The 12500-nt window shown below is 46.0% G+C and overlaps 1 protein-coding gene and 1 pseudogene across 2 annotated transcripts in view; one reads left to right on the forward strand and one right to left on the reverse strand.

Annotated features, from left to right (window-relative positions):
* The window catches only part of pou2f2b (POU class 2 homeobox 2b), a gene marked incomplete at both ends in the record, with an annotated part of 32771 nt that overhangs the window by 7605 nt on the left and 12666 nt on the right, over nt 1-12500 (reverse strand). Inside the window, 7 exon segments of the mRNA XM_083661167.1 lie at nt 284-481; nt 983-1131; nt 1802-1943; nt 2052-2201; nt 2791-2882; nt 2990-3122; nt 5147-5266. Coding sequence (XP_083517293.1) covers nt 284-481; nt 983-1131; nt 1802-1943; nt 2052-2201; nt 2791-2882; nt 2990-3122; nt 5147-5266 — 984 coding nt within the window.
* LOC310798626 (eukaryotic translation initiation factor 2 subunit 2 pseudogene) lies at nt 8369-9328 on the forward strand (annotated as a pseudogene). The gene has a single exon. The product of its transcript is annotated as a eukaryotic translation initiation factor 2 subunit 2 pseudogene (transcript).

Raw genomic sequence — 12500 nt, forward strand, 5'->3', positions numbered from 1 at the left:
GAAGATCGATTCACAAGGATCTGACAGCTGTCTCCGCCATTTGTTTTTTCTACATTGTCATTTGAGGTAACCAAAGCCTTTTAGTAAGAGAGTTGCCCATGGCAACTCATAACCCATGGCCATGGGTTATTGGAGTGGGTTACGGGATTTATACAATGGCTGTGAACCAATCAGATTGCTTGATTTGAAAGGGGCGTTTTATGAACAGGAGATATATACTAGGAAGATTGTGAGGCTTATAAGTGATGTATCTTATGTGCAGAAACCAGTGGCCGGGCCATACCATGTGGGGGCTGTAGCAGGGGGGTTTATGCGTGGGCGGGGCAGTGGGGGGCTGGCTTGGCAGGGGAGGGGTGGCACTGGAGGGATTGATGCGTTTCTCCTTCTGCCGGCGGTTGCAGAACCAGACGCGGATCACCTCCTTCTCCATGTTGAGCTGCTCGGCGATCAGCAGGATCTCCTCTGAGGTAGGCTTCTGGTTCTGCTGCAGACGGGACAGAACATAGGGATACCGGATTCAGACCACGGAATGCAAAACAAGGCCAAAAATGCAGACAAATGCAAAGCTTCACAATTGTGTCCAGTATTAAAATAAGTCCTCACATAAAAGTCTCATAAAAGTCTCATAAAAGTCAATTAAAGGGATTATAGCCGCCATAGGATAAATATAAAAGGCTGTTAAAGCATCCGTATTCTAGAACACCAACGCAATAACAAATTGTCATCTGAGTCATATTCAACGGAGACATAATAACATTCATTTTTCTACATTCATGCATATCAACTCTATATAAAACAGCATTATAGCAGACGGGGATCATTGTAATATCATTATTTGATAGCCTCAGAGATTTTGTTTTGATCTCTCCTGTTCTGAGACTCACAAAATTAAACAATTTTGAGTTCCAGCGGCTTTATTTGAAATTTTCAAATCTAATTGGATCATTTCTTAATGAAATGAAACGGGGCTTAATTGTCTCACCGTCATGAAGGAGCGCTCCAGGGCCACGCGCACATTGGTCTCGATGCTGGTCCTCTTCTTCCTGCGGCGGCCAGGAAGCCCCTCGAAGCCCATGGAGGAGGAGGAGAGGGAGCTGGGGCTGGGCAGGGTGCTGTCTATGGACATGGTCTCTGAAGGGGGAACATAGAGCAGGGATACTCAACTTGCTTTGCCCGGGGGCCACTTTTGTGAAATGATAGAAGGTGAGGGGCCAGTTAATAAACAATCAATATACATTTTTCTGTAGCGGATTGTAGGTTTTTGGGGTGTCAGCCTGAGTTTAGTGTGACAATGTTATGCACACCGGATAGTTAGTTAGGTTAAGTTAGTTAGGTTAAGTACATACAGTACATAAGTGCCTGGGTAATTTAGCAGCTAAATCATAGATTATTGAAAGATATTCCATATTTCATACTGAAATGCTATAACAGAAGTGGAGCATTGGCCAGAATGACATGAACATTTGGACACTTATTCAGCAGGTATCTTGCATGTTGCGTTCAGGTGCACTGTAAAAAAAAAAAAAAAAGTTTTTTGTTTTTTTTGCAATTCCATCGCGGGCCACACAGGGGGCGCCCGTGTACACATTGAACACGAGTGTAAATGCAATGTGTCCTCTCAATCTGGATACAGCAACTTTATGCGGATTGAGAGGACAACCATTTCTGCAATCAGATTGCAATCAGATTGCAGAAAACGCATGTTAACGCCAGGTATAAATGGCCTCTAACTTCAACTTGTGCAAAATCTGAAACCATATTGATGAGAGACAATCACGCCCATGGCTTCCTCCCATCTCACCTGCATCGTTGAGCCACTTCTCCAGCAGTGGCTTCAGCTTGCACATGTTCTTGAAGCTCAGGTTGAGGGCCTCGAAGCGGGAGATGGTGGTCTGGCTGAAGTCGTTTCCGTACAGCTTCCCCATGGCCAAGCCCACGTCGCCCTGAGGGAGAGACGAAGAAGTTGGTTAGGATGTGTCAAATTACAGCAAAGAAACATAGAAAAATAAACAGGCATCTATGCCTGCGTACAGACGAGTGTTTCTCCCGACCTGTGTGAAGCCCAGCTTGATGCGTCTCTGTTTGAAGGTGCGGGCAAACTGCTCCAGCTCCTCCAGATCACTGGGCTCCTCAGGGTGAGAGGTCACTGAGGGCACCGTGGTCACACCTCCACCAACGCCCATCTCCACGCCCTTATCTCGCTGCAGGAGGAACGCAGGCGAGAGAGAGGAGGAGAGACAGAAAGAGAGAGAGAGGAGGAGAGACAGAAAGAGAGAGGAGGAGAGACAGAAAGAGAGAGGAGGAGAGACAGAAAGAGAGAGGAGGAGAGACAGAAAGAGGGAGGAGGAGAGACAGAAAGAGAGAGAGGAGAGACAGAAAGAGAGAGAGAGGAGGAGAGACAGACAGAAAGAGAGAGGAGGAGAGACAGAAAGAGAGAGAGGAGAGACAGAAAGAGAGAGAGAGGAGGAGAGACAGAAAGAGAGAGGAGGAGAGACAGAAAGAGAGAGAGAGGAGGAGAGACAGAAAGAGAGAGGAGGAGAGACAGAAAGAGAGAGGAGGAGAGACAGAAAGAGAGAGAGGAGGAGAGACAGAAAGAGAGAGGGGGAGAGACATAAAGAGAGAGAGAGGAGGAGAGACAGAAAGAGAGAGGGGGGGAGACAGAGAGAGAGAGGAGGAGGAGAGACAGAAAGAGAGAGGGGGAGAGACAGAGAGAGAGGAGACAGAGGTGTTTGGTTATCACTGGAGACTGGAGACAGCAGGGACTGGATGGTGATGATTTCCTGGCCCTACCTGTGCTTGGAGGCCCAGTCGGGTTGGACCAGACAGCAGGCCCCCTTGGTTTTGCTGAGGTAGCGAAATTAGATTTGGTGTCGATAGAAGTCCTGGTAAAAAAACAGAAGAAAAAAAAGGTCCAGAACATGATAACAAAACCAGGACAATAATATGAATCAAATGAATGTGATATTTGCGTCATAAAAACATGACTAACTATTCCAATAACAGGCCCGCCCACCTTGCTGGCCCTGCTGTGCCTGTGGGAGGAGGAACTGGGCAGGAGATTGGTGGAGCGGGTGGCCGGGCACCAACACCAACTGCTGAAGCTGCAGCAGCTGCTGGATGTCCTGTTCAGTCCAGAGAGAAGGGACAGATGAGAGAAAGAACGACAGGGAGGATTTGATTAGGATGGATAGAGGGGTAATTCAGACTCAAATCTATTCTAGACTATGTGCTTTATCTCCAAGTGAGGCAAGGAGTAAAGGCTGTTACACACCAAGAGCAATGCGAATATACAGCACGAAATTGCGGTACAAATATTGAGCCACCTGTCAATCACAGCAACAGATGTGGACACGTCGGAAGCAAATTTCTGAAAAATCGACCTTGGTCAGCAAAAATAAACGCCGCAATAACGCTCAGCGAAACTTCGCTGTTGGTATGCACGGTTGCATTGACTGATATAGGTTCTGAAAATATTATTGACGTGAAAATTAATCGCATGAAAAAAACACTCCCGATGTGTAAGTACCTTAAGTGTTGAAAAGATGTGGAATCAACCATATAAATATGAATAAAAAGATAATATGTTATTATAGCCACATAGAAAAGAATAAAGAGAAAAGAGCACACACATGACACATACAGTACAGTAAACATGCAAGAGGAAATAGTCCATGGCTTGATACTGGTTCCTCAATCAAGTCCCGCCTCACCAGGAAGCGGCTGTGATTGGTAGTCAGTACCTGGGCGGTGAGCTGGATTGGCTGGGACAGGGTGAGCTGGGGTGGAGGCTGTGGGACAGGGACACTTTGGCCTGTCTGTTCCTGTGTGCTCTGTCCCTGTCCCTGGGACTGGGACTGCTGGCCCGTTTGTCCCGCCTGCTGCTGCTGCTGCTGGGCATGGTGATTGGCTGCTGCGGCGGCGGCCTGAGCTTGCTGATTGGCTTGGGCGGCTGCATGGGCAGCGTGCGACTGCTGCACAGCTGCAGCCAGGAGCTGAGCCTGAGCCTGCTGTAGCAACAACTGCTGCTGAGCTGGCAACAGAGCTGTCAACTGCCAGACAGAGAGGAGAGGAGGAGAGAGGAGAGGAGAGGAGGAGAGGAGGGGAGAGGAGAGGAGAGAGGAGGGGAGGGGAGAAGAGAGGAGAGAAGAGAGGAGGGGAGGGGAGAAGAGAGGAGGGGAGAGGAGAGGAGAGGAGGAGAGGAGGAGAGGAGGGGAGAGGAGAGGAGAGAAGAGAGGAGGGGAGGGGAGAAGAGAGGAGGGGAGAGGAGTAAAGGAGAGGAGAGAGGAGGGGAGAGGAGAGGAGGAGAGGAGAGAAGAGAGGAGGGGAGGGGAGGGGAGAAGAGAGGAGGGGAGAGGAGTAAAGGAGAGGAGAGAGGAGAGGAGAGGAGGAGGGGAGGGGAGAGGAGAGGAGAGGAGAGAGAGAGGAGATGAGGGGAGAGGAGGGGAGAGGAGAGGAGAGAGAGAGGAGGGGAGAGGAGGAGGGGAGAGGAGAGGAGAGAAGAGAGGAGGGGAGGGGAGAGGAGAGGAGGAGAGGAGAGAGGAGGGGAGAGGAGGAGGGGAGAGGAGAGGAGAGAAGAGAGGAGAGAGGAGAGGAGAAGAGGAGATGAGGGGAGAGGAGAGGAGAGGAGGAGAAAGGAGAGGAGGGGAGAGTAGGAGAGAAGTAAAGGAGAGGAGGGGAGATGAGAGGAGGCGAGGGGAGAGGAGAGAGGAGAGGAGAGAAGAGAGGAGGGGAGAGGAGAGTAGTAAAGGAGAGGAGGGGAGAGGAGAGGAGGGGAGTGGAGAGAAGTAAAGGAGAGGAGGGGAGAGTAGGAGAGGAGGGGAGAGGAGAGAAATAAAGGAGAGGAGGGGAGAGAGGAGAAAGGAGAGGAGGGGAGAGCAGAGTAGGAGACGAGCGGAGGAGGGTAAAGCAGACAAGAAAAATCAAAAAAGGAAATGGATAGAGCAGGGGAGATGAAGAGGGAAAAGAGGGAAAAGGATGTTCAAAAAGCAGCACCAGAGAAGCAAGCAAGGTAAAAGTGAAGCTCAACCAACAGGTAGATGGCTGAAGTGTGTGTGTGTGTGTGTGTGTGTGTGTGTGTGTTTGTGTGTGTGTGTGTGTGTGTGTGTGTGTGTGTGTGCGTGTGTGTGTGTGTGTGTGTGCGTCTTACCCCTGCCAGTTGGGAGCCGGTCAGCATGAGCTGTGTATGTTGCAGGGCGGTCTGTGAGGGGGTTGGCCCATGAGAGGGAGGGAGGGCCGGGGACATGTCACCACAGTCCTCCATCTTATTCTGGGAAGAAGACAGAGAATGCAGGCATAAAGCAAGTAAGTGGGTTCTGCGATTTGTCTGTGATGTCACTGATGACGTCATAGACATTGTGACATCATGACTGATGATGTCATAGACATTGTGACATCATCGTCTATGACATCATCAGTGACATCTACGTCTATGACATCATCAGTGATGTCACTCGTGTTTTTGGTTATTTGCGCAATTGTGACATCACTGATGATTTCATAGTTGTGACATCATTGTGCTGTCATCAGTGAGTGATGTCATCAGTGATGCAAAATTCAGCAATTGTTTTGTAACCATGGTAATTAGAGTTAGGACCTGATTTAGGAAAACAGCCATTACAGATTAACAGTTCCTAGGCAATGTTCATATTAAGATAGGAAGTGTATTACAGAAGCATCCTACAGTGACTTCCCAAAATCTTAAAAATACTCTTCTAACTTTAGGCCACTTTTTTTTTTTTTTTTTTTTTTGTAAAAACCGTGTTTAATTTTTTTCCAGCGAGATCTTCTTTTCCACATGCTTGTCATCTCAAAACACTACATCTCCTTTTTTTCCAATTAGTTGTATTTTAAATGAGCAATCATTTCAACAAAGTATTAATATCTCACTTTGGTCAGAAACACCTTCAGTTCCTGGGTTGTCTTGTATATCTATAGATGTCTTTGATCCCATGTGAAAACGCTGACCTGTTACGATCTGACGCCTGCTCAGAATAGAGTTTTTCATGTCAGGGCAGAGAGAGGAGTGAAGGGGGCAAACACTCGGGACTTTCAACTGGCATTAGACAAATGCTCATAAAGGCTATAAAACACTCAGAAACACTATGTAGAACTGGGGTGGCCAAACTACGGCCCGCGGGCCAACTGCGGCCCGCTGCCCGTTTTTAAGTGGCCCGCCATGAATTTAGCAAAAAAAAAAAGTTGCTATAAACGTTTTTCCGTTTTTCTGTTTTAAAGTTTAAAACGGAAAACGAAAACGAAAAAACGAAAACGTGAAAAAAATGGAAAAACAAAAAAAGAAAGAAAAAGAAACGGAAAAACAAAAACAAAAAAACTGATTCCCCCATTTCGTTTTTTCAATTTAAAACCATTGAAAATGGGTTATACTTGAGTACCCTGACCTGGTCTATTTATTTTTAAACATTTTTAATACTGAATGAATGTTTCATACTAATGTTATGTTAAATTATCTTAACCTGTTTGCACAGGAAAAGAAAATTTGAAAACACACAGAAATACCTATTGTAATAGGTGAGCACATCAATAAACTATGTGTCATATATTTATTTAGGTAGAAATAAAAATTTTGATGGCACAAGGGTTTTCTGGTCCAATGTTTTTGCCGTGAAAACTGCCGCGGTTAATATTGTTTGGCCCGCGACTCCTTATATTTTTCTGTATGCGGCCCACAACCAAAAAAGTTTGGCCACCCCTGATGTAGAATGTCTATTTTCTTTTTCACATACAGCCTCTCGTTTGAAGTCTTGATTGAAAAGCTGTTTTTGTTTTCATCCTCACGGCCAACTGCCACTTTGATAAAGGGAGCCAAAACAGGCCGACCAGAGACTAGTTACACTGACACATCTTCCCAGCACGTAGACTCCTCCTAGCCTGGTGACTCAGATGTTGCTCTGTGACAAGCTGAGGCAGAGCTCCTTTAACATGATCAGCTCAAAAAACACATTTTGGACTTGTATTCTTGTGATGTTAGGCCAGGCCAGACCAGAACAGGCAGAGAAATGTTGAACTCAAGAATAAAGCACTGGTAGAGAAAATGACTCAATCATAAGAGTTATTCATCTCTGGTTCTACGTCAAATTTGTACTCAATTACTTATTCAACGTGATATTCATATCCAAATGGTTTGATATGTGGGGAGTCACAATGGGGGGGGGGGGCGGAATTCAAGCCATGTTACTGTAGATCAGGGTTCTCTTGAAGGAACAAGAACCAAGAAAAGTTCCACATAGTGATAGAGGCTCCGCCCACACGTGTGGTTAGTCTGGGCACCTTTCACCCCGCTTTTTGTCATGGGGGCGTAAACCACGGAACCAGAATGAACAATGAAGGACGTGCGCCAAAAAACGTCTTTGTTGCCGTTAGCTTGACGTCTCTTTCCTCGATTAATTGTCTGATGCAAAGCTTCTGTATTGGCTTAAAAGATGTGAGATTGTGAATCCGCAATGTTTCTAAAAGAACTTCTTCAAAAGCTTCGTTCGGTACGTCCATCTTTTGTTTTGTTGTTTGCCGTTCTGGTACTTGTGTCAAATTGTCAAGTTAACGTAAAAGTTGATGAGCTAGAAACGCTGCCCTTCCTGTCTAGGGCGGGCTCTAGGGCGGAACCAGGTAGGGTGACAAAATCAATTGTGAGCGGAAGCCAGGCGACGCGAGGTTACGTGTTGTGTGGTAAGAGGCTTCGCCCACACTGTGATTGGCAGGTGATGTGTGGGAAGAGGATTGAATGGCTGTGTGAAGTGTGTGTTAGTTGTGATGTCATCGGTGATGTCACCAGTGACGTCACTCGAGCAATTGCGATCTCATTAGTGATGTCATCAGTGATGCCGCTTGAGAATTGTGACGTCATCAGTGATGTCACTCGAGCAATTGTGACGTCATCATACATGCCACTGTTTATAACACGGGCTGTAGAAACGCGAGCCAGAACACTCGCGGAGCGTGAGGGACAGAATGTAGGGAAACAGTTGATGAATCAATCCAGAAGGGGGCGGTAATGCAACATAAAGGATGCTAAATGCCATAAAACACCACAGAAGAAGGCCCTCTCATACAAACCGATGAGACCATACACATTGGAACACCCACGGGCTGGATTCGAACCAGTGACCAAATGAGCTGATCTCATGGACTGGACCACTGGACCATCACCACTGGTGATGTCACTCAACTGTGAGGTCATCGATAATGTCACTGCAACTATGAGGTCATCGATGATGTCACTGCAACTGTGAGGTCTTTGCCATGATTCTGATCGATCACCTGTGGCGCGTTCCAATTCAAATAATCCAGCACATAATAAATGGAAGTTTAGCTAAAAACTTGCAAGATTTCAGTTGCTTTTAAATCCGCAAAGATGTCAGGAGAGGAGATGATTTTCGACCCCAACATGACCAAGAAGAAGAAGAAGAAGAAGCCCTTCATGCTGGACGAGGAAGGAGCAGACGGAGTGGCAGGAGAGGAGGCCAAGGAGGTGGAGCCTGAGGAAGGAGAGGACAAGGACATAGACGAGGAAGAAGGCAGGAAGAAAGAGGATGATCTGAACTTCTTCAACCAGAAGAAAAAGAAGAAGAAACTGAAGAAAGTAGTTGATATTGAAATTGAGATGGGGCTAAAGGAGCTGAAGATAGAAGGAGAGCCGACAGAGGCGCTGCAGGAGGACGACCAGGACCTCATGCTTCCTGCCAAGAAGAAGAAGTCAAAGAAAGTCCACTTTGAGGAGGGAGAAATACTGGAGAAAGACGACCCTCTTGAGGACAACGAGGGAAAGAACAACAATGGCATTTCATCCAGCTCTTCCACAGGACCACCTTGGGCTGGAACCGAAAGAGACTACACGTATGATGAGTTGCTGAACCGAGTCTTCAACATCGTGCGGGAGAAGAACCCGGACATGGTCGCCGGAGAGAAGAGGAAGTTTGTGATGAAGCCTCCTCAGGTCGTCCGAGTGGGCACCAAGAAAACCTCCTTCGTCAACTTCACAGACATCTGCAAACTGTTGCATCGTCAGCCGAAACATCTCCTGGCTTTCCTGTTGGCCGAGCTGGGAACAAGTGGTTCCATAGACGGAAATAACCAGCTCGTGATCAAGGGCCGATTTCAACAGAAACAGATAGAAAACGTCCTGAGAAGATATATCAAGGACTATGTGACGTGTCATACCTGCCGCTCCCCAGACACCATCCTGCAGAAGGACACTCGTCTCTATTTCCTCCAGTGCGAGACGTGCCACTCGCGCTGCTCCGTCGCCAGCATCAAGACGGGCTTCCAGGCTGTCACGGGCAAGAGGGCACAGCTCCGCGCCAAAGACAACTAAACCTCACCAGGGCTCCCTGAAGGCCTGGAGCCACCTCACCAGGGCTCCCTGAAGGCCGGGAGCCGGGAGTCGGAGGCCCCCTTGATTTTTTGATTTTTTTTTTATATTGTTTTTATTTTGCAATTTTCAAAACTTGAAAAACAAAAGGCTCAGCCCAAATAGATGCCGCCCTCTCGCCTAAAGAGGAGCGCCATCTTACAATGGAGTCATACGCCAAAGTACTTGCCATGCAAGTACTTGCCATGCACGCACGCCACTTGCTAAATAAAGTCCCTTGTTAAACCCTTACCGACCGGTCTCTCATGATTGAAGTGAGGTTTCCATACCAAATTGAGAGAGGTCGTCATATCTGTATTACCTGATCAGCCCGTGACGTCAGTCAAGCCCTAGCGTGACGTCAGGCATGACATCAGTTGTCCTCAGTTCATGACGTCAGTCCTCCCTAGTATATATAGCGAGGGTTCTACGTCACCTCCCCCTCTGGTGGATCACAGCAGCAGCCGGCATCGCGGCTGTTCATTCCCCCTGAAACCATCCTCTGAAGCCGTAATTTCACCCCACCCACCTCCCCAGTCCACCACCAACGAGTCTTGACTCCTGGAGAATCCCGGGGAGGATTCTCTAGCCCAAATAGATGCCGCCCTCTCGCCTAAAGAGGAGCGCCATCTTACAATGGAGTCATACGCCCAGACACAGAAAGAAAGAAAAACAAAACAAACATATAATTCACATTCCAATACTACAGCTTGGCACTTACCAGCCACGTAAGGTGCCCATGTGCCTGCAAGAGATGTGCGTGGGATCCCACGCAAAGGGTCCATGAGAAGTCAGTTAGGCGAGTCACGTGTCGCTATGAACCTCATCCAAATAGGCCAGAAGCGGGTCCCAGATAACCAAGAACTTCCCAAGAGAATTGGTCCTCAAGAAACCGGAGTCTCTCCATACGTATAACCGAGACCATTTCCGTCAGCCACCGCTGAGAGGAGGGTGGGGAGGGGGTCTTCCACTCCCTCAGAATGAGTCTCTTGGCGACAGTCGTCCCCTGCGTCAGAGAGACTGTTGCACAGCCGCAGGAAGGAGCAGAGGTGATAGCAAAGATGGCGCTGAAGGGTTGTTTTATAGGCCTTAGAGTACCAGTCAAATATTTTGGCCCAAAATCCGGATAGTGAAGGTGCAAAACCAAAAAGCATGGGACAATGTACCCTCTCTAACACCTGACACCTATCACATAGTGGTGAGACAGAAGGGTAGATCTTGTGCAACTTAGACTTGGAATAATGGAGATGGTGAATGACTTTAAATTGGATCAGCTGGTGTCTGCTGTTAATTGAGCAGAGTCGGACCACAGATAGAGACTCCTGTCCCATGATTTCAGATAAATCAACACCAAGTTCCTCCTGCGCCCCCATGATTTGTGAACTGGACTCTCTGAATTGAGAGGAGCTGAAGCTGATGGTGCAGATGGAGAGCAGATGATGTTCAAGATTCAAGATTCAAGATTTTTATTGTCACAAGTATCACGTGTGAAATTCTTGTGCTGTGAACTCCGTTTACAACATAGTACAAATATAACAGGGCATATGAGTGCAAAAACAACAAGCAATAAGGCTTCTCATTCCTTCAAGAGAACCCTGTTAGGCCATCCTAACCTTTCAAATGCCCATTCTAAACACCAACTGGTTTATTTAGTTTAGCTATATATCATGTAGCACTAGCCTACTTTGAATCTGAGTTCCTTAGAGCTTAATGCCAATAAAATATGAGTTTTGGACACGCTGTTTCAACAAATGATCCTAACTGAACAGCAACTATCTGAGCAGACAAATACATTTTCCAGAAAGTAGCTGTTAAGATTGCTAGCTAACAACAGGTTAATAAAAGCCAGCCTAGGTAGCACAGAGTAACAACATCAAGTAGTTAGCAAAGTTAGCAGGGCGGACAATGACGATAATGCTGTCTGGGGGTGCTGCAATAACATAGCTAGTTTATAGCCTCTCCTTTAAGCTAGCCTATATGGCATGATAAAACGTGGATTTTCACCCTGTTGTTATTCAATTCAATTCATTATTATAGAAAGTCTGGAACTCACTCTTTTTAACACAAAGATTAAAATTGACAAAAATGTACATACTGTAGTAGGCTAAAGACTAAGCAAGGATAAACGATTGAACTACTGTAAGTGATTCACATTGCAAGTAAATTTCATGTACATTCAATGTAAACTCTTATTTAACTCCGACTGTAAATTCATGTAAATCCACTGCCTATTTAACGTCTATTTAACTCAGTCTGTAAATCTCATGTAAATCTAACGTAAATTCATATTTATCACCCACAGAACACTTGACCACTCATGTACATATTGTATATATTTACTCGATTTGATTGCACTTGCAACTTTGCGATTGTCGTTAGTTATCTTCCTACTTCCTCTCTCTGTATATTGATGTGACCGCTACGCTGCATACAGACACTAAGACAAATTCCTCATATGTAACTTGCATACTGTGGCAATAAAAGTGATTCTGATTCTGATTCTGAAGCCTCAACATGGAGATGATGTTGTCACTTCTTATTGTGCTATGTGTATGATATGTCTCTATTGTGAGTTATTCACAGTAACATTTAGCTCTGCCATTTGTTAAAAGTACTGTCGGTTGCTAGGTACAGTAACAGACATAAAAGTTGATCACCGATGTTGGATTGAGTATTTAGGATCTCCAAACCAGACATAAGACAGGATTTAGTAAGATAAGACAGGATTCCTAAAGTTAGTTAGGATTTGCTTCTGTAATACGATATCAGGAAAAATCCTATCTTAAGATATTTCCTATCTTAACTTAAGACTTAAGATAGGAAGTTTCTGTAATACAGGTAGCCGAAACACAAGTCCCACATGAGTACTGTAGATACAGAAATACTCTAAAAATGAGGGGTCAAGAGGGCAGTTGGCAAAGCATTTCCTCCTATCATATGACTGATTTCTGAAAGGAATACAAGACTAGTTTTCGGCACAGTTCCTCTCCTCTGAACCTGTATCAAGTTCCTGTTGTGATGAACCAAGTTCGCACTAAATAGTCACCCATAAAGAAAGTGAGCAAATATTAAATACAAAAAAGACGCTCACAGTCTAGTGCTCAAAAACAATGTTTATATTAATTAATGTAGAAAT

This window comes from Poromitra crassiceps, assembly GCF_964638095.1.
Source record: "Poromitra crassiceps genome assembly, chromosome: 26".
Classification (NCBI taxonomy): domain Eukaryota; kingdom Metazoa; phylum Chordata; class Actinopteri; order Beryciformes; family Melamphaidae; genus Poromitra; species Poromitra crassiceps.